The 21316-nt window shown below is 48.2% G+C and overlaps 1 protein-coding gene across 6 annotated transcripts in view; it reads right to left on the reverse strand.

Annotated features, from left to right (window-relative positions):
- Window positions 1–21316, reverse strand: part of LRRC7 (leucine rich repeat containing 7) — a 184552-nt gene that overhangs the window by 54234 nt on the left and 109002 nt on the right. For 5 of the 6 annotated variants that reach the window (XM_068164632.1, XM_068164630.1, XM_068164635.1 and 2 more), the window contains exons 8-12: window positions 17827–17901; window positions 16548–16692; window positions 14741–14813; window positions 7197–7326; window positions 4623–4738 (exon numbers count right to left, since the gene is read on the reverse strand). In XM_068164632.1, coding sequence (XP_068020733.1) covers window positions 4623–4738; window positions 7197–7326; window positions 14741–14813; window positions 16548–16692; window positions 17827–17901 — 539 coding nt within the window. Of the gene's footprint in view, window positions 1–409; window positions 488–4622; window positions 4739–7196; window positions 7327–14740; window positions 14814–16547; window positions 16693–17826; window positions 17902–21316 lie in introns of those variants that run through there. The other variant, XM_068164634.1, reaches the window with a different exon arrangement.

Consider the following 21316-nt stretch of genomic DNA (forward strand, 5'->3'; position numbering starts at 1 on the left):
CTGCTCCAGGGCTCCAGCACCCTCACAACAAAGAAGTTTTCCCTCATGTTGAGATGGTGCTTCCTGTGTTCCAGTTTCTGCCTGTTGACCCTTCTCCTGTCACAGGACACCATTGAAAAGGAGACTAGCACCATTCTCCTGACACCCATCAAACCTGATCCTGACTGTCTCCAGGAGTGGAGCCTCCATCACCTCCCTGGGCAACTTGTTCTGGTGTTCCACCACCCTCGTGGTCAAGAACTGCTTCCTCGTGCCCAGTCTAAATCTTAACTAGCCCTCGATGCAGCAGCTGTGGGTGAGAGTGCAGGTGCTGAGCCCTAGCCAGCAGCAGTACAAATGGAGAAGGTGCTGTCTCTTCCAGCTAAGGAGAAGCTAAAACTAAAAGAAAGGTTACTTACCAGTAACCGATGCTCTTTGAGAAGTGTAGCCCAAATGTACATTCTAACAATTCTACCTCTCAATCACAGGACTCAGACCTGGAAGGACTCTGAGGAGAGAGGAGAAGACAAATGTCTATGTGGACTACACATGGTGAAGAACACCGGTTACTGGTAAGACAGCTCTTGGGTTTTGGGTTGGAGGGGACCTTAAAGATCATCTGGAAGGTGTCCAGAGAAGGGCAGCAGAGCTGGGGAGGGGTCTGGAGCACAGCCCTGTGAGGAGAGGCTGAGGGAGCTGGGGTTGCTTAGCCTGGAGAAGAGGAGGCTCAGGGGAGACCTTCTTGCTCTCTCCAACTCCCTGAAGGGAGGCTGCAGCCAGGTGGGTGTTGGTCTCTTCTCCCAGGCAAGCAGCACCAGAACAAGAGGACACAGTCTCAAGCTGTGCCAGGGGAGGGTTAGGCTGGAGGTGAGGGGAAAATTCTTCCCAGCAAGAGTAATTGGCCACTGGAATGTGCTGCTCAGGGAGGTGGTGGAGTTCCCATCCCTGGAGGTGTTCAGAGAAGGCTTGGATGTGGCACTTGGAGCCATGGTTTAGTTGTCATGAATTGTTGGGTGAGAGGTTGGACTTGCTGATCTCTGAGGCCTTTTCCAACCTTATTGCTTCCATGACTCTGTGTTTCTATACTTTAGCAGCTGCCCCATTCTTGAAGCACTGGAGACAGCCTTGTACCTGGCAGAGGCAAGCATGGTGGGGCTACAAAGGTGGTGAGGGGGACTTATGAAGAAAGGCTGAAGGTCTTTTTAGCCTGGAGAAGCCTGAGGGGGATCTTCTCAGTGTTGGTCAGCTCCTCAGGAGTGGGTGTCAGGAAGATGAGAGCAGTCTTTTTTTTTCAGCAGTGCCCAGTGCCAGGACAAGAGGTAATGGGCACAAGTTTGACCATAGGAAGTTCCCTCTGAACATGAGGAGGAACTTCTTTGCTTTGAGGGTGGTGGAACACTGGAGCAGGCTGCCCAGAGAGGTGGTGGAGTCTTTGTCTCTGGAACCATTCCAAACCCACCTGGATGCATTCCTGGACAACCTGCTCTAGTTGACCCTCGTCTGGACATGGGGTTGGACTCGATGATCTCCAGAGGTCCCCTCCAACCCCTATCATTCTGTGATGAACCTTCTGGTAGCTGCATTGCAAGTATCTGTGGTGAAAACTTTCCTGGCTGCAGAGGGAGAAGTCACCTAAGCTCTGCTCAGTTGCACACCTTAGACTAGACCATGGACTACACCTTAGCAACTTGACAGCAGGTCAGGATTTAACTCATCAATGAGTATTTGAAGAAAAGCCTGGAACTCAGTCTGCTTCTGGTGTGTTAAGATCAGCAAAGTCCATGAGGGCCTTCAGAAGATATGGAACAAGCCCAGCAGTTGAGGTCATAGTGTTGTAAATGCACCAGAGAGGGACAGCAAGCTGAGCCACCTTTGAGCACAATGTGTCCACTCACTCACAAACACTTGGGATTCTCTCTAGCCTGGTGTGGTGGCTTCTAACTGAGTGGGTCTGGCAAAGGTAATGCTGGGGGGAAACTTCAACCCACCACACCTGGCTGGCAAAGAGGTCTGTGTCAGGTCTGCCTCCTTCCCAAAAGACATTCAGTCAGGACTTCAAGCTCCCCAAACCTCCCAAGGGCTGAGTTCCATTCCCAGAAAGGCACCAGACAAAGCAAGAGAGGGAAAGTTCTGCTCTTCCTCTTTCCATGCCACACCACAGCTGTCCATCACCCTCTGTGTGTGACCATGCAGAGAGCAGACTGCAAATCTTCCAGGTACCCTGGCAAGGCAAGTTCAAAGCCACCCATAGCCCTGCCCTCCACGTGGCCTGAGCCAAGTGCACTCCCCCTGCCGCGGGGAACAGCTCCAGAAGGGACATTTTTGGTGGCACTTCTCACTGAACAGTTGAGTAGCCCAGCTCCTAGTGGAGATGAGCCTGAGGTGTCATTCACCAGGATGAACCTGCAGTAGACAGATTCCCAGTGGAAGATTGTGTTCCTTTTGTGAAGCTACACCTCCATGATGACCAGCATGGGTTGACAGTGAGAATGAGACCAAGCCTGTTCCCTCTGCAAGGAGAATGATGTGCAAAGAGGCATGAATGAGCAAGTGGACACCTGCCAGGTGGACGTGAAATCCCTTCTGGTTTCAGGAGGAGAAAGTCATAAAGGGCCAACCAGATAAATTCTGAAGTGGCATCACAGAAGCACAGAATGGTTTAGGTTGGAAGGGACCTTTCAAGGTCATCTAGTCCCCTGCTCTCAGCAGGGACAGCTGCAACTAGAGCAGGTTGCTCAGAGCCCCAGACAACCTGACCTGCAGTGGTTTAACTTCACATTCTAGACACATTGACTATTGTATGGTCCACAGTGGCAATGCAGGAAGTCATCTCACAGCACTAAGGGAATTATTTGAAACCAATTTATGAGAGGGATTTCTACATCACTTCATCCTATGTCTTCTGCTCAACCTCAATTTCAACAAGGAAAACTCTGGCAGTGACTCAGACTTATGTGGAAAGTCCTTCCCCTAATTTTTGCTGGGTATGGATGACAGCTGCTGGGAACAGCAGCTCAGGAGGGGCAGGGATCTGATAGAGAGGGTCCAGGGGAGGGCTACAAGGATGATTAGGGGACTGCAGCACTGCCTGGGGAGGAGAGGCTAAGGGACCTGGGGCTCTTTAGTCTGGAGAAGAGAAGACTGAGAGGAGATTTAATCAATGTCTATCAATATCTGAGGGCTGGGGGTCAGGAGGGAGGGGACAGGCTCTGCTCACTTGCTCCCTGGTACAGGACAAGGAGCAATGGATGGAGGCTGCAGCACAGGAGGTTCCACCTCAACACAAGGGGAAACTTCTGCACTGTGAAGGTCCTAGAGCCCTGGAGCAGGCTGCCCAGAGAGGCTGTGGAGTCTCCTTCTCTGGAGCCTTTCCAGCCCCATCTGGATGTGTTCCTGTGTGAGCTGAGCTGGATTGTATGGTCCTGCTCTGGCAGGGGGCTTGGACTGGATGATCTCTTTGGGTCACTTCCAACCCCTGACCTCCTGTGAGCCTGTGTCCAGAGGGGGATTTCCACACCATAGGCTGCACTACTGAGTGGTTTTGTGATTCTACTGGAACTGGCAGGGTTGTGTGGGGTTTTTTCCCCCCCTCTCTTTCCTTACAACCTAAATAAATTCATTTTTAACATATTTTGTACATTTGAAATAGATTTTATAGCAACTGATCTCCATTCTAAATATATTTTGTATCAACCTATTTATAGTCTCAATATATTTTACAACAACCTATTTATATTTTAAACACCCTTTACAGCAACCAATTTATACCTTAAATCTATTTCACATCAACCTATTCCTATTTTAAATCTATTTTATAACAACCTATTTCTATTTTAAATCTATTTTTATAACAACCTATTTATATGTTAAATATATTTTATAGCAACCTTTTAATATCCTAAATATATTTTATAGCAACCAATTTATGTCTTAAATATATTTCACATCAAGCTATCTCTGTTTTAAATCTGGTCTATAGCAACCTATCTATATCTTAAATCTATTTCCCATCAACCTATTTCTGCTTTAAATATGTTTTATATCCACCTTTTTGTCCCCTAAATGTGTTTTATAGCAACCAATTGATAGCTTAAATCTATTTTGTTATCAAGCTATTTACATTTTCAATCTATTTTACAGCAACCTATTTATATTCTCAACATATTTTACAGCCTATTTCTATTTTCAATCTGTTTTATAGCACCCAATTTCTATCTTAAATCTATTTCACATCAACCTATTTCTACTTTAAATATGTTTTAAATGTATTTTATAGCAACCTATTTAGATTCTAAATGTATTTTAGAGCCACCTATTTCTATTTTAAATCTATTTTATAGCCACCTATTTATATTTTCAATGTATTTTATGGCAACCTATTTATATATATATATATATTTATATATATTTTTAGATATATAAAATATCATATAAATATATTAAAATATAATGTATTTATTATATAATAAATATAGATTATAAATTATATATAATATATAATAAAATGTAATATATTTATTACTATCTTTAAAATACATTTTGATATTGCCCTATTTCTTATAAAGAGGTGGTTTAAGGTTGTTTTTTGGGGGTTGGTTTTGGTTTTTCCTTCAAATGGGTTAGGAAAGTGCTGTGGACTGTACCTGTTGTCACTCAGGTTTAGCACCCTCAGCTTCTGCATCTGCCCAATCTCGTCAGGAAGGAATTCCAGCTTGTTGGAGCGCAGGGACATCACCGTCACGTTCTTGCAGCTGCCAATCTGGAGGGATGAAAGACAAAACCCCACAGGTGTCAGGATGGCTTCTTCAAGAGCATTCATTATGACCGAGTTTTTAGAATAAGCCTTTATTAGAATAAACCAAGCCAGGTTGGAAGAGACCTTCAAGATCATCGTGTCCAACCCATCAACCAATCCAACCCACCCAAACAGCTAACCCATGGCACCAAGCACCCCAGCAAGTCTCCTCCTGAACACCTTCAATGACGGCGACTCCACCACCTCCCCGGGCAGCCCATTCCAATGGGCAATCACTCTCTCTGTATAGAACTTCTTCCTAACATCCAACCTCAACCTCCCCTGGCGCAGCCTGAGACTGTGTCCTCTTGTTCTGGTACTGGGTGCCTGGGAGAAGAGACCATCATCAGCCTGGCTACAACCTCCCTTCAGGTAGTTGTAGAGAGTGATAAGGTCACCCCTGAGTCTCCTCTTCTCCAGGCTGAGCAACCCCAGCTCCCTCAGTCTTTCCTCATAGGGCTTGTATTTAGGTAAGGTGGCAAAAAAAATGAAGTTTTTACTGTGACCAAAAGCAGCAAATACAGAATCAAATCAGAACATGGTGCCCTCCGTTGGTCACTGACACCATGGCAACGCCAAGGGTTGCCTGCACTGCTCTTCTGAGTGCTATTCTCTTCTTTACATGAATTTACTAATTTGCTGCTTCTACTATTTTGACTAGAATGAGAGAATTGTTTGGGTTGGAAAAGACCTCTAAGATCACCCAGTATCATAGTATCATAGGATCAGTCAGGGTTGGAAGGGACCACAAGGATCATCTAGTTCCAACCCCCCTGCCATGGGCAGAGACACCCCACACTACATCAGCCTGGCCACAGCCTCAGCCAGCCTGGTCTTAAACACCTTCAGGGACAGGGCCCCAACCACCTCCCTGGACAACCCATTCCAGGGCTTCACCACTCTCATGGGGAAGAACTTCCTCCTCCCCTCCAGCCTGAATCTCCCCACCTCCAGCTTCATTCCATTCCCCCTAGTCCTATCACTGCCTGAGATCCTGAGCAGTCCCTCCCCAGCCTTTCTGTAGCCCCCTTCAGATCCTGGAAGGCCACAATGAGGTCACCTGGGAGCCTTCTCTTCAGACTGAACAGCCCCAACTCCTTCAGTCTGTCCTCATAGGAGAGGTGCTCCAGCCCTCTGCTCATCCTCCTGGCCCTGCTCTGGACACCTTCCAGCACCTCCAGATCCCTCTTGTAATAGGGGCTCCAGAACTGGAGGCAGTACTCCAGGTGGGGTCTCACCAGGGCTGAGTAGAGGGGGAGAATCACCTCCCTCGACCTGCTAGCCACACTTCTCCTGATACAGCCCAGGATCTGATTGGCTTTGAGGGCTGCAAGTGCACATTGAGAGCTCATGTTGAGCTTCTTGTCCACCAGCACCCCCTAGTCTCTCTCCTCAGGGCTGCTTTCCAGCCAGTCACTGCCCAGCCTGGATTTGTGCCTGGGATTGCCTCTACCCAGATGCAGTCCAACCATTAGCCCAACACCACCATGGCCACTAAGCCATGTCCCCAAGTGCCATGGCCACACATCTCTTGAACACCTCCGGGGACGGTGACTCCGCCACCTCCTTGGGCAGCCTGTGCCAGTGCCTGACCGCTCCTGCAGGAAAGAAATTGTTTCAATCTAAACAAACCTAAATCTCAATCTAAATCTCAAAATCCAATCTAAATTGAAATCCAAATCAAACTCCAATCTAAATTGAACTCCAAATCCAATTCTAAATCTAACCAAAATCTAAACCTAAATGAAAATCCAAATCAAATCAAAGTTTAAATCCAAATCCAAACCTGAATCCAATTCCAAATCCAAACCTGAATCCAATTCTAAATCCAAATCTGAATCCAATTCTAAATCCAAATAAAAATCTAAATCCAAATCCAAATAGAAATTTAAATTTAAACCCAAATCTAAATAGAAATGTAAATTTCATTCCAAATCCAAATCTAAATCCAGATCTAAACCTTATCTAAAGCTGAAATCTTAACCTAACCCCAAATCCAAATCTAAATCCAGTCTAAACCTCCCCTGGCAAAATCTGAGGCCAATTCCTCTCTCTCCATCACCTGATGCTAGGGAGAAGAGATCAAGCCCCACATGGCTCCATCCTCTTTTCAGGGAGCTGTTCCCTCAGCCTCCTTTTCTCCAGGCTGAACAACCCCAGTCCCTAAGGTGCTCCTCACCAGCCTTGTTCTCCAGACTCCTCCTTGGAGCGAGGGTCCAAAAGTGAGCCCAGGATGTGAGGTGCAGCCTCACCAGTGCCCTGTGCAGGGGACAATCACACCCACAGTTCCCTCAGCAACTCCTGAGGCTGAGCAGGTAAGAAAGATTTGTTCTTCCCCATGGTGCAGAAAGACCTCTGAGCAGAGGACCTATCACAAACCACTTTAATCTCGCCATTTAACAAAAGAGAATCAGCTTCTCACTTCTCTGGGCAGCTCAGGCAGGAAGTTCTCATCCACAGCCAAGGTCCTCAGGTTGTGAAGGTAGCCGATGGTGGAAGGCAAGGACTCCAACTCATTACAGCTGCAGTCAAATTCTTCTAACAAAGACAAACTGCAATAGTAAATACACTTGTTAGATGCTGTACAAGGAGCAGAGAACAGACACCCAGCCTCAATCCTTGCAAAGTGCTAAAGCATCACACTCCTACAGGCATCAGGCAGCACCTTTGCTGCAGATTTCCAGTGAAGTCCATAATCATTTTATTCTAGGAACTGTCTTAGAATCACAGAATGAGTTTGGTTGGAAAAGGCCTTAAAGATGATTGAGTCCAACCATTCTCTAACTCTACCAAGCCTGGTGCTAAACCATGTTACTCAGAATGACATCTCTGCTTCTTTGAAACACCTCCAGGATGGGCATTCAAACACCTCCTTGAGAATCCTCTTCCAGTTTCCTGGAGGGATTGAGAACCCCTGCAGTCAAGAAGTGTCTTCTATTGCCCAGCCTAACCCTCCCTTGGGGCAACTTGAGGCCATTTCATAGATTCATAGAAGGGTTTGGGTTAGAAGGGACCTTGAGATCACTCAGTTCCAACCCCCCAGCCATGAGCAGGGACACCTCCCACTAGACCAGGATGCTCAAGGCCTCATCCTATCACTTTTTACTGGGGAGAAGAGACCAATCCCCACCTTTTGTTGTGTCACCCATGACAAACATCAACATTCCCTCCTTCTGCTGCCCCTTGGGTGTTCCACAACCACTACCTTCTTCTCTCAGGGGCTTTAATTATGACTAAAGTTAAATGGCAATGAATTATTTCTTCCTCAGTGTTTTGCTTCTCCCCTGTCCACTGCCCTGGTACTCAGTTTGTTGAGGTTTTTTTCCCCCCCAGCTGTTTTGGTAGATCTTCTGTGAAGTTCACCTCTGCTCCTCAGTGTTTATGTGAGTCACCCTGGCAGGCCTGGGCTATGCCTAACTTACCTTTGTTCCAGTTTCTTAATTAAAAAAACCACCCAAGAATTCTTTCAGTCTTCAGATTTTATGAGACATGAAGCCATAAATAGCTATTCCCAACATGGACTTCTCAGAACTTTCCTCTAATTGCAGTATTTCAGCAGAGTGAAAAGCCACAGTGAGTCATAGAGTGATTAGTGACAGAGGCGTGGAAGGGATCCAACAGCTCTGCCAGCTTTTGGGGACAGATTTTCTTTAAAGCAAGCTTTGGTTTCACCACCATGTGTTGCAAACCAGATACAGAACCATTCAGTAAGGTGAGAAAGCCAGTGGTGTCCAGAGAAGGGCAACATTGCTGGTGAAGGGGATGGAGAACAGGGCTGGTGAGGAGCAGCTGAGGGAGCTGGGGTTGTTTAGTCTGGAGAAAAGGAGGCTCAGGAGAGACCTTCTGGCTCTCTACAACTCCCAGAAAGGAGGTTGGAGCCAGATGGGGGTTGGTCTTTTCTCCCAAAGAACAAGCAACAAGAGGGAACAGCCTCAAGGTGCCCCAGGAGAGGTCTAGGTTGGACATGAGGAACAATTTCTTCTCCTTGAGGGTTGGCAAGGTCTGGCCCAGGCTGCCCAGGGCAGTGGTGGTGCCCCCATCCCTGGAGAGGTTTCAAAGCTATACAGATGTGGTGCTAAGGGCCATGGTTTAGTGGAGACATGGAAGTGCTGGGTTCATGGTTGGACTCCATGATCTTAAAGGTCTCTTCCAACCAAAAGGATTCTGTGGTTCTGTGTTTGCCTACCTCATACAGACAGAAGTCCAAGGGGAAGCTTGGGGGTTGGAGAAGGTGACCTTGGAGGGTTTATTTCTAACCTGATGCATGCTGTGTGATTCTGCAAATGGCAAGATGCACAAAGTCTTGCCTTTGCTGATGGTAACCCAGCCAGAGAAGCTTGACAAGAGATAAGCTAATTGAGAGGCATGACGCTTCCTGCGGTGATCAGAAGATCTGCTGCTCCCCGCGGTAGCTGCGGAAGTTTCCCCGACAGTGAGGAATGACTTGATCAGACAACAGAATTGCATTTAGAAGAGATTGTCTGGCACAGGCATTCCCAGCTGCTTCCCTTCCTGATGCCATCAGCAGCAGAGAAATGAAGATGGCCATGATAAGCGCAGCAAAATCAAAGGATTACAGAGTGGAGTGGGTTGGAAAGCACCTTGAGAATCATCTAGTTCCAGCCCCCTGCCATGGGCAGGGACACCTTCTACTAGCCCAGGTGGCTAAAGGCCTCATCCAACCTGGCCTTAGAATAGAATAAAATAAAGCAGGTTGGAAAAGACCTTTGAGGTCATCAAGTCCAACTGATCACCCAACACCATCTAATCAACTCAACCATGGCACCAAGTGCCTCATCCAGGCTCCTCCAGTGATGGTGACTCCACCACCTCCCTGGTCAGCACATCCCAATGGCCAATCTCTCTTGCTGGGAAGAATTTCTTCCTCACCTCCAGCCTGAACCTCCCCTGGCACAGCTTGAGACTGTGTCCTCTTGTTCTGGTGCTGCTTGCCTGCCTGGGAGAAGAGACCAACCCCCACCTGGCTACAACCTCCCTTCAGGTAGCTGTAGAGAGCAAGAAGGTCTCCCATGAAAACCTCCCCCTTGAACACCTCCAGGGAGGGAGCACCCACAACTTCCCTGGGCAACCTGTTCCAGTGTCTCCCCATCCTCACTGGAAAGAATCCCCTCCTAATCTCCAGTCTAAATCTGCCCTTCTCCAGCTTCAATCCATTCCCTCCCATCCTAAATCGGTGTGAAACTCTCTTTTATCCCTCTTAACTCCCATGCTTACAAGAAGATTCCTCAGCAAGTGATTTTGCATTCACCATGGGCTGTCCACAAAAGCCAGCTGAGAGAAGGAGCTGGAATGCCAACAATGCAAATGTAACTAAAAAAAGGTAAAGCAATCATTAACTCACTGTCTTCTTGGGCTAAATTGAGGTGATTCTGGAACTTTTGCAGACAAAAATAGGACATGCACCTGCTGCTCCTTTTGGCAGCCATTGAATTGAGGCATTTCACATGTCCTGAGGTAGATGAGGGGTGTTTTGAGGTTGATTGGTAGAGGGAACCTCATGGAGAATGAAGAGTGCCATAAGTAAGAGTAGTTCCAACTCATCACAGTCCCATCTCATACTGGCACAACCCTTATAGAATCATAGATGGTAAGGTCTGGGGGAAGGATCTCTGGAGCTCATGGAGTCCAACCCCCCTGCCAAAGCAGGATTACCTAGGGAGGTCACACAGGAGTGCATCTGGATAGGGCTTGGAAGTCTTCAGGGCAGGGGACTCCACAACCTCTTTGGGCAGCCTGTTCCAGGGTTTGTCACTCTTACATAAACAAGTTTAACCTTATGTTGAGAGGGAACCTCCTTGGTTCCAATTTGTATCCATTGCCCCTTGTTCCTTCACAGGTTACCATTGGAAAGAGCCTGGCCCCTTCCTCTTGACACCCACATTAATAAGATCCCCTCTCAGGCTGCTCTTCTCCAGGCTCAGCAGCCCCAGGTCTCTCAGCTCTCCTTCATCAGACAGATGCTGCAGTCCCTTCCTCACCTTTGCAGCCCCTGTTGGACTCTTTCTAGTAGTTCCCTGTCTCTCTTCAACTGGGAAGCTCAGAACTGGACTCAGTCCACCAGCTGTGGTCTCAATAGGGCAGAGTAGAGGGGCAGGAGAACCTCCCTTGACCTACTGGCCACACTCTTCTTCATGCACTCCTGAAGACCATTGGCCTTCTTGGCCACAAGGGCACATTGCTGTGCCATGGATAACTTATTGTCCACCAGGACTCCAAGGTCCTTCTCTATGAAGCTGATTTCCAGCAGCCTAACCCCTAACCTGTCCTGGTGCACGGTGTTCCTCCCCAGGTGCATTTACTCTTGTTGAACCTCATGATGTTCCCCTTTTCTCCAACTGCCAAAAGAACCTAAACCCTGACTTAGCTACAGCCTCTATGTGTCCATCATCAGGCAAAAGGAATTTTGCAGACCCAAGAACACAACTTCACACTTTAATATGCAGCTTCTGGTCCTGTGAGATGAGGTGTAGAAACACAAAGCACTCAACCCCACACCCTGGCCCTTGATCTACTGCACCATTACCTGTATGTGGACCATGACTTCCCTCATGACACCTTCCCATCCGAGAAAGTGAAGCATTGGTGTTCTCTTGGGTCCTACAGACAAAGCCTCCAGCCTTTGGCTCCAAGTTGGCCAAGTCCTTAATCAATGTGTGTCTTCTTCAACTGAACCATGCAACCAAGCAGACTTGATGGGGTGATTGGTTGCATGGTTTAGTTGGTTAGGTGGGTTGGATATTAGGTTGGATGTGATGATGTTGAAGGTCTCTTCCAACCTGGTCTATTCCAATTCCAATTCCAATTCCAATTCCAATTCCATTTCTAATTCTAATTCTAATTCTAATTCTAATTCTAATTCTAATTCTAATTCCAATTCTAATTCCAATTCCAATTCCAATTCTAATTCTAATTCCAATTCTAATTCTGATTTTATGTGCAATGTTTTATTAAGCTGGGTCTGGGGTGCATGGTGTCTGCTGGATAGAACTCTTGACAGGCTTGCCCTTTAAACAAGAGTGATAGGAGTGAGGGTGGAGGTTCACCCTCAGCAACTCAGGCAGTGTGGGTTGTCACTTTGAGCCCTGGAACAGGCTGCTCAGAGAGGTTCTGGAGTCTCCTTCTCTGAAGAGGTTCCAAACCTGCCTGCATGCAATGCTAGGCCACCAGACTTAGGTGAACCTGCTGTAGCAGGTGGGCTGGACTAGATGATCTCCAGAGGGCCCTTCCAGCTCCTGCCATGCTGGGATTCTGTGCTTTTATGCTTCTGTGAAGTGCTTTGTGGCTCATCATGAAACTGGTCCCTGGAGGGAGAGTTCCCTCCTCCACCCGGCTCCTCTTTGTGTGGCAATAATACACTCTGCAGTGGGTACTACGACTAACATTTAGGAGAACCAGTAGGAAACTATCCAAATGGATGAGTCAGAGCATAGAAGTTCATTTTGATGTGGGAGACTCTCCCCTCATTACAGGAGAGAAGGGAATTCACTTAAAATCCCAACCAATCGCTCGGAAATAATGTGGAAAGAGGAGGTGCTGAGCCACCTGCTTGGCCTTAAGGCAGCAGGATGCATCTCTGAGGTGGAATTAAGGCTTCCTGGCAAGCAAGAGTGAAGGACAGGAAAGGAGTTTGCCCTCAATTGCAGAAATTCAATGATTAAGAAATATTCTTAATGGTTTTAACAAATCACACCCAAAATTGCTGAAGACCTTTCTGGGGAGTGTCCTGTGCAGCTCTGAGCTTTCTCTGCCTGCCAGAATTGATCACTAGACAATGATCTGCATAGCAAATGTTTGCCCTTTTCTGATTCACAGGATCTCTGAGTCCCAGCAAGGTCTGGGGTTAGAAAGGACCTCTGGAGATCACCCAGTCCAACCCCCCTGCTAAAGCAGGGCACCCACAGCAGCTTGCCCAGCAGCACAATGCCCAGCTGGCTTTGGGAGCTCTCCACACAAGGAGACTCCACAACCCCTCTCTGGGCAGCCTGCTCCAGGCAACCTCACAGAAAAGAGGTTTCTCCTCCTGTTTAGGTGGAACCTCCTGGGTTCCATCTTTACTGAGCTCTGGTTCTTCTCCATGTGCCCCGTGCTGGGGGGCAGGAAGGCAGAGGTGGCACTTGCAGGGAGGAGAGGTCAGGACAGGGGAACCTCAACTGCCCAGCAAGGGACTGCAGCCCATGGGTGGCATCTGCAGGAGACAGCTGAGGGAGCACCAGGGTCAAGCCTGGCTGGTGTTCCAGGAGGACTCTGTCCCTTTTGCCTTCCATTCCTGTCCCTGTCTTCCTGCATCCAGCTCCTAAATCCATCTCCTGAATCTGGTTCCCATCTGCTGCTGAGTTGCTGCTTGGACTTGCCCAGTGCCTGCCCCCAGCATCAGTGGTGCCCATGGTGCCACCAATGCTGTTTGAGTTTCTTTCCCACCCCAGCAGTCTCTCTCCTTTCTTCCTTTTCTCTTCCTTGTGGGAAGCAGAGGGCTTCATGGCAAGCACCTGGCACTTGTCTGGTGGCCACCCAGCCCTGATGCTTGGCTATTAAATGTTCTGCTTCCCTCCCAAATAGCAGTTTAGACATCATTTCAGAGATAAAATAGGTAGAGGAAGAGGAATCCTCCAAAAAGATCCATTCTGAAGATGCTTTCTGCTAGGAGTGGAGATGTTTAGGGCATGAACTAACCCAAAGGCTCACTTTTGGAGAGACATGTGCATGCACCTGGAATTTCCCATCAAAGCTGCAGAGCAGGAAGCTGAGGACACAGCAGCAGACGTCGGAATCTTACACCAGCGACCCCCTCGGAGCACGCAGCAGCTAAAGGGCTTCATCACTGCTTTGCCTAATGAGATTCATGATGACGTTCCCACACTTCCTGTGCCCACTCCACTGGTGCTGCTTCGAGGTTGTAAGAACTCTTCACACATCTGAGAGGCTTTGCAGCCATTTTCTCCTCAAGCACCAAGCTCTGGCTGTTGCCATGGAAACAGACGTATTCCCCCCAAGACTTCTATCCCTTCCACTTTTCTGGTGGGGTTTTTTTTTCTTACTTAAATTTTTTTGCTGCTCTCATCATCTAAATTGCAAGTAATTCACCCAGAGAAATAGCTTTGTTCTTTCTTGCCTTCTTCTTTTTTTTTTCCTTGGTATTTTTCCCCCCTTGGGAAATGGAATTTCATCTCCTCCCCACTGCAAGTCCATGGAAAGGAGTAGCTCCACATTTGTTTTGTACTCATAGAATTACCATAGGATTGTAAGGCTTGGAAGGGACCTCAAGGATTAGCCAGCTCCAAACCCCCTGCCATGGCCAGGGACACCTCACACTACAGCAGGTTGCTCACAGCCACCTCCAGCCTGGCTGCAAACACCTCCAGGCAGGAGGCTTCCACCACCTCCCTGGGCAGCCTGTGCCAGGCTCTCACCACCCTCCTGGGGAACAACTTCTTCCTCACAGCCAATCTCAATCTCCCCACTTCTAGTTTTGCTCCATCCCCTCCAGTCCTATCCCTCCCTGACACCCTCAAAAGTCCCTCCCCAGCTTTCTTGGAGCCCCCTGCAGATCCTGGAAGGCCACAATGAGGTCTCCTGGGAGCCTTCTCCTCTCCAGCCTGCACAACCCCAACTCCCTCAGTCTGTGCTCACAGCAGAGCAGCTCCAGCCCTCTGCTCCTCCTCCTGGCCCTTCTCTGGACACCTTCCAGCACCTCCAGATCTTTCCTGGCACAGAGGCTCCAGCACTGGCCCCAGAGCTCCAGCTGTGGTCTCACCAATTTCAACATTCCAATTGAAATGATTTCAATGTTCCCAGCTGGGTGTTGGGCCCACAGTTACAAAATGATCATTCAGCCTATCTTTGCCTTACTTTTTTTTTATAGTTAAAAAACAACAACAGAAAACCTCCACAAGCACAGGGAAAAACCACACTTTGGTCAATGCTGAGCATCATGAAGCTTGTACTCACTTTCCGATGGCGTTGGGCAGGATCGTGAGCTGATTGTCATCCACTTTCAACGTCGTGAGTCTTTTCAACAGCCCTACAAACAGGTGAAGAAGAAGAAGAAGCAAGAAATGAGTAATCTACATTAAGTTTTACTTTTTTATACATTCTATAATCATAGAAGCATCAAAGGGTTTGGGTTGGAAGTTCCAAACAGGCTGCAATAAGGAAGGGCACCTCCTACTACACCAGGTTGCTGATGGCCCCATTCGACCTGGCTTTGAGTGTAGAATCCATAGACCACAGGATGGCTTGGGCTGGAAGGGATCTTAGAGATCATCTGCTCCAACCTCTCTGCCATGGGCCCCTGTATTTAGCACTGCTTAGGCCACACCTTGAGTCCTGTGTCCAGGTCTGGGCTCCTCAATTTAAAGAAGGACATTGAGACACTTGAAGGTGTCCAGAGAAGGGCAAGAAAGCTGGGGAGGGGTTTGGAGCACAGCCCTGGGAGGAGAGGCTGAGGGAGCTGGGGTTGCTTAGCCTGGAGAAGAGGAGGCTCAGGGGAGACCTTCTTGCTCTCTACAGCTAACTGCAGAGAGGTTGTAGCCAGGTGGGGATTGGTCTCTTCTCCCAGGCAAGCAGCAGCAGAACAAGAGGACACAGTCTCAAGCTGTGCCAGGGGAAGTTTAGGCTCAGTGTGAGGAGAAAGTTCTTCCCAGCAAGAGAGATTGGCCACTGGGATGTGCCACCCAGGGAGGTGGTGGAGTCACCATCCCTGGAGGTGTTGGATGTGGCACTTGGAGCCATAGTTTAGTTAGTCAGGAGGTGTTGGGTGAGAGGTTGGACTTGCTGATCTCTGAGATCTTTCCCAACCTTATTGATTCTATGATTCCATGATCTCCAGGGAGGGGACATCCACAGCCTCCCTGGGCAACCTGTTCCAGTGTCTCACCACCTTCACAGGAAGGAGTTCAGACTGTAACTATTCATTCCTTTTGTACAGGAGCTAAATGCCCTCTAAATGACCATCTTCAGACCAGAAGAGGCACACAAAGCAAGGACTCCTGAATTTGTGGCGGAGCTGTGAGAGAGCAAACCGGAGCAGCGCTGTGAAAGCCAGCGAGCGACATTCATCGAGCACGGCGCCATTCATCAGCGACACATTATGGAATCTTCACTGGGTTGATTCAAAACTGGGGAATTGAACAGTTCCATGTTCAAAGGGAAGCACTTAGGGAAGTGAAAAAGGTGATGATTTAATGGGCTCATCAGCTGGGAGCGACAGAAGAGAGGGAAGGATCTGAAGTGCTTCCAAAGAACAGAGAAGGGACCAAGACTGAAATGAAATATCCAGATGCAGAGGGTGCTGTCTCTACAAGCACTTTGCTTCCAGGATTAGTCTGTATTCTGAATAAGTCAGGAATTCTATGCATGCAACAGAGTCAAAAGAAGAAAATGAGCAGTTTGGAGCATTTCTTTAACGCTCCCTTGTGGAATTGCCCTGCTGCAACCAATTGCCTTCAAGATCTTCACACCATTGCCATAGCCACTTGTTCCTACTTCCACATTTAGATCAGATCAATCATCTCTCTCTTTGCTTATTTGCTGTGCCAGAGTCATCAATACTTTCTAACCATGGCTTTACAAAATGATCTTCATGGATTGTCCAGGCACAGATGTTCTACGCTCCTTTGGAGCTGAGTGGCAGCTCTTCCTCCAGCTATTAAAAGTCTCATCATAACCAGAACAAAAAAAAGCAGAGAGAGAGAGAGAAGACATAAATGAAACCCTTGGCTGTAAGAGGCCAGGAGAGATCCTGAGCTTTTCTCACCTATGGAGTCTGGCAGTTGCTGCAGCATGTTGGATGACAAGAGGAGGTCTTCAAGGCCTTCACATCCTGATATGTCCAAGTCAACAGTTTCTATCCTGTTTTTTGACACATCCAGGTACACCAGCTGTTTTAACTTCCCTATAGACTTAAAAGCACGTTACATAGAGTTACTCCAACAGTCACACACGATTCCTCTGCTCAATTCAAGACAAACCACAGCAATGAAGGCTTAAATCCAGCTGTCTCATCAACCTTTCACTGCAGTTCTCTCTCTGAGGCACCGGCAGTGGTGACCTACCAACTTGTTTGTCCTGATAGCTACAAAAGGAACTGAGAAGAACTGCTGAGGTTCATCCTGAAGTTCATCCTGGAGCCAAAAATGGCACCTGCCTTTCATTCTGACCTGTTTCTTGAAGCAGGAGCTTCTGGTGCAGGGTGTTTAGCACAATCTGGCTCATAAAGAGAACTCCAGGACACCTTCTTAGGACACCACCTTAAAAGCTGCACTGGCATGTGCTGAGCTTGCAGCTGAATGAGAGCTGAGGCTAAAGCCCCTACAGAATCTAGCAGCAGTAGCAGACAAAGCCAGAACCTGCCTTTAAGACTGCAACAGGGGTTGGAGTATGTTGTTACTCACCATAATTAATCAACCAGGGTGAGGAGAGGGTCACTCATGTCTTTTACATGCCCCATTTAGGTTACACCAGGGGGAATGCAACTTAAGAAGGTATTTTCCAACCTGGTTAATTCTATTCTATTCTATTCTATTCTATTCTATTCTATTCTATTCTATTCTATTCTATTCTATTCTATTCTATTCTATTCTATTCTATTCTATTCTATTCTATTCTATTCCATTCCATTCCATTCCATTCCATTCCATTCCAATCCTACCCTATCCTATCCTACCCTATCCTATCCTACCCTATCCTCTAGATAGCTCTGCTTGAGCAGGAGGGTTGGACAAGATGACCTCCAGAGGTCTCTCCAACCTCAGCCCACCTGCCCATAGCTGAACACATCCTAAACTACTGAATGTGCTCCAGATTCAGTAGGTCTGAGGAAATCATTTCCCCTCACAATGAAAACTACACAAGACTAAACTAAACCAGGTCCAGCCAGAGGCTGCCATCTAACAACACAGCCATTAAAAGGGTTTTATGGGGAGGCTTTGCTTTCCTTGATAATAATTAACAACTCTTGGAACCAGGATGAAGAACCCACTCAAGAAAACAGCTCCCTGCATCATGCAATAGTTTGATGACATAAATGTTCATACCCCAGGTAGTACTTGCAAAGAGTTGTTGTCCATCCACAATTCCTTCAGGTTCTGGATTTGTTCAAGAACCTCAGGCTGAGGAGACAAAAGAAACCAAACACCACAGAGCGTTATGGAGAGTTCAATCAATCCATGCTTTCCTTCCCCTAACTGAAGCCAGGTTTTTCTCAGCTCAAGGAATCCACATTTTCCTGAATGAAAGAGAAATCAAGATTTTCCCTAAAGAAAAGATTCTTCCTTCCCCTTCATTTCTTCCCTTTCTAGGACCCACATCAGTTATTGGCAGCAATATTTCATTGAATTTAGCCACTCTTGCTCTTCTCCTAAACTTGTAGCATTGAAGAGCCCTTTAGAAAGCAAATGAAGACGAGGAAGAGCTTGAAGTTTGGCAGAGCCATAGTGTAGTGGTGTGATATGGTGTGGTATGGAGCCTAGGAGCAAGACAAATCACAGCAGTGAAGAGTTGTGGAGCAGAAGCACCATGCTGAAAGGAAGGAGCAGAAATGTGGCCAGCAGCTCAAGAGAGGTGATTCTGCCTCTCTGCACTGCTCTGGTGAAGCCTCTCCTGGGGTCCTCTGTCCATCTATGGGATCCCTCCCCAAGACAGACATGGATCTGCTGGAGCAGGTCCAGGGGAAGGCCACAGAGAGGGCTGGAGCACCTCTCCTATGGCGACAGGCTGGGAGAGTTAGGGCTGTTCACCCTGTGAGGAGAAGACTCCAGGGAGACCCTAGAGCTGCACTTCAGTATCTGAAAGGAGCCTACAGTAAGGCTGGGGAGGGACTGTGTGGAAGTGCCTCTGGTGATAGGATGAGGGGCAGTGGTTTGAAACTGGAGCAGGGCAGAGTTAGGTTGGACATCAGGAGGAATGCAAGTGGTGAAACACTGCAACAGGCTGCCCAGAGATGGGTTTGAGGCCCCATCCCTGGAGACATTCAAGATCAGACTTGGTGTAGCCCTGGGCAGCCTGATCTAGTTGGAGGTGTCCCTGCTGCTGCAGGGGGGTTGGACAAGATGCCCTTTGAGGGTCCCCTCCAACCCAATGCACTCTTTGTGGAGCTCCTCGTGTCAAAGTGCCTCTTGCAGGATGCAGAGGAGGTTGAAAACAGCAAATTATTGAACACCCTCCTAGACAGATGGTGTCTGTATGATTTAGTGTCTGCAGCTGTCATATGCAGTGGTTAAAATGGTGACATCAACAGGATGACCACAAGCCAGCAAGGTACCCTGGTGGCCAAGAAAGCCAATGGTCTCCTGGGGTCCATCAAGAGGAGCATGGCCAGCAGGTTAAATGAAGTTCTCTTCCTGCTCTACTCTGCCCTGGTGAGGCCACAGCTGGAGTACTGTGCCCAGTTCTGGGCTCCCTGGCTCAAGAGGGACAGGGAATTGCTTGGGAGGGTACAGAAGGGGGGTAGGGAGATGATTAGGGGACTAGAACATCTCTCATGGAAAGAAAGGCTGAGGGAGGTGGGGCTTTTCACTCTAGAGAAGTCTGAGGGAGGATCTTATCCATTTTATTTCATGGAGCTGTAGAGAGCCTCAGCCTCCTCTTCTCCAGGCTGAACAGCCCCAGTTCCCTCAGCTGCTCAGAGCTCACAAGGCCCAGACCCTTCCCCAGCTTTCTTGCCCCATAACAAGTATGTCTTTCCAGCTGCCCAGGTGCCATGGTCCAGGGTGGGAGAAGCTCCCAAGGCATCATGCAGTCATAGGATTCTTGTGATTGGGAAAGACCATTGAGTCCAGCCACTCTCCAACTCTGCCAAGGCTGGAGCTGAGCCATGTCCCTCAGCACCACAGCTCTGTGTCCTTTAACCCCTCCCAGGATGGGGATTCAGCCAGCTCCCTGGGCAGCCAGGCTTTGAGGACCCTTCACTGAAGTGAAGAAGTTTCTTCTACTCTCCAATCACCAGGTAAATCAGAACCTGTTAAACTGGAGAGCTCAGTCCCTCAGCTTTCCCTGTGGTCATGGATTGTGTTTCTAGGGGGGAAAATATGCTTGCTCAGTGTTCTAATGATAATTTATTTCCATTTGCCTAATTCTATTGAAACTTTATTGTCCCCCAATGGTTAAAATCACTTCTAATTTTCCAGGCTAAATTGATTAATGGTCATTGTGCACTGTTTGTCCCTGTGATAATTAATGTTTCTTTATTCCTCCAGAGTGTTCCCTGATTGAGGTTATTAGAGACAATCAGAATTTCCCCTCTCAAGCTGGATTTCCTTTTAAGTTCCTCTCACCAGGCACAAAGCCTTCCCAGAGCCAGCAGACTGCTCCTGTGCTGTCCATATCACAGTTAGACTGTGAATACCCTGAGCATGGGCTCTGGTATGGCATTGTGATGGGATACCATGGGGTTAGGGGTCAGTTTTGGGCACCCCACTCCAAGGAGGGCATTGAGAAGCTGGGGCAGGTCCAGAGGAGGGCTGTGAATCTGGTGAAGGGTCTGGGGAACAGGGCTGTGAGGAGCAGCTGAGGGAGCTGGGGTTGTTCAGCCTGGAGAAAAGGAGGCTGAGGGAAGACCTTCTGGCTCCCTGCAACTCCCTGAAAGGAGGTTGGAGCCAGGTTGGGCTCTTCTGCCAAGAGAAAATGATATGATAAGAGGAAACAGCCTCAGGTTGCCCCAGGAGAGGTTTAGGCTGGACATGAGGAACAATTTCTTTCCCAAAAGGGTTCCCAAGGCCTGGCCCAGGTTGCTCAGGGCAGTGGTGGAGTCCCCATCCCTAGGGGGGTTTGAAAGCCATGGAGATGTGGTGCTGAGGGCCACGGTTTAGTGGTGACCTGGCAGTGCTGGGGTGATGGTTGGACTCCCTGACCTTAAAGATTTTCTCCTTTACAGAAAAATTTTCTGTTGTAAAGTGAGAGTGGTGAGACTCTGCCCCAGGCTGCCCAGAGAGCTGGGAGCTGCCCCATGCCTGGAACCACTGCAGCTCAGGTTCTTTGGGGCTCTGAGCAGCCTGCTCTAGCTGCAAATGCCTCTGCTGATGGCAGGGGGGTTGGACTGGATGAGCTTCAAAGGTTCCTTCCCACCTATAGCAGCCTGTGAACCTATGATTCTCAAAGTGCAGGTCCTACTGAACAGCCCTGGCAGTGGCAGGGCCCAGAGAAGATGAGACACCAGTGTCTCATAAGGTTTCTTCTCTTCACATGTTTCTAGTCCTGCAAGATGAAGCCCATGAGGTCCCCTTGAAAGGAGCCACCCTTGAAACCTCCCTCAGAGTGTTTCTGAGAAGGGTCAGTTCCTACAGATTCAGAGATCCATGGCATGGGTTGGGTTGGAAGGGACCTTGAAGACCATCTAGATGTAGCAGACACACCACAGATGAAGCTGCTATAGATAAAGGGGATGTGATTGTTTGCTCTGCTGAGATCATCTCCCCACAGCTATTCAATCTCAGGACACCAGATTTGCATCTCAGCAGTGAGTTAGGGACAGAAACTCCTCCTGGAGTCCAAAGTTTACTTCTGCTAACAGCAATTCCTAACACTTGC

Source organism: Melanerpes formicivorus, unplaced genomic scaffold (assembly GCF_026170545.1).
Source record: "Melanerpes formicivorus ecotype bairdi unplaced genomic scaffold, bMelFor1.0.p_v2 SCAF_81, whole genome shotgun sequence".
Lineage (NCBI taxonomy): Eukaryota > Metazoa > Chordata > Aves > Piciformes > Picidae > Melanerpes > Melanerpes formicivorus.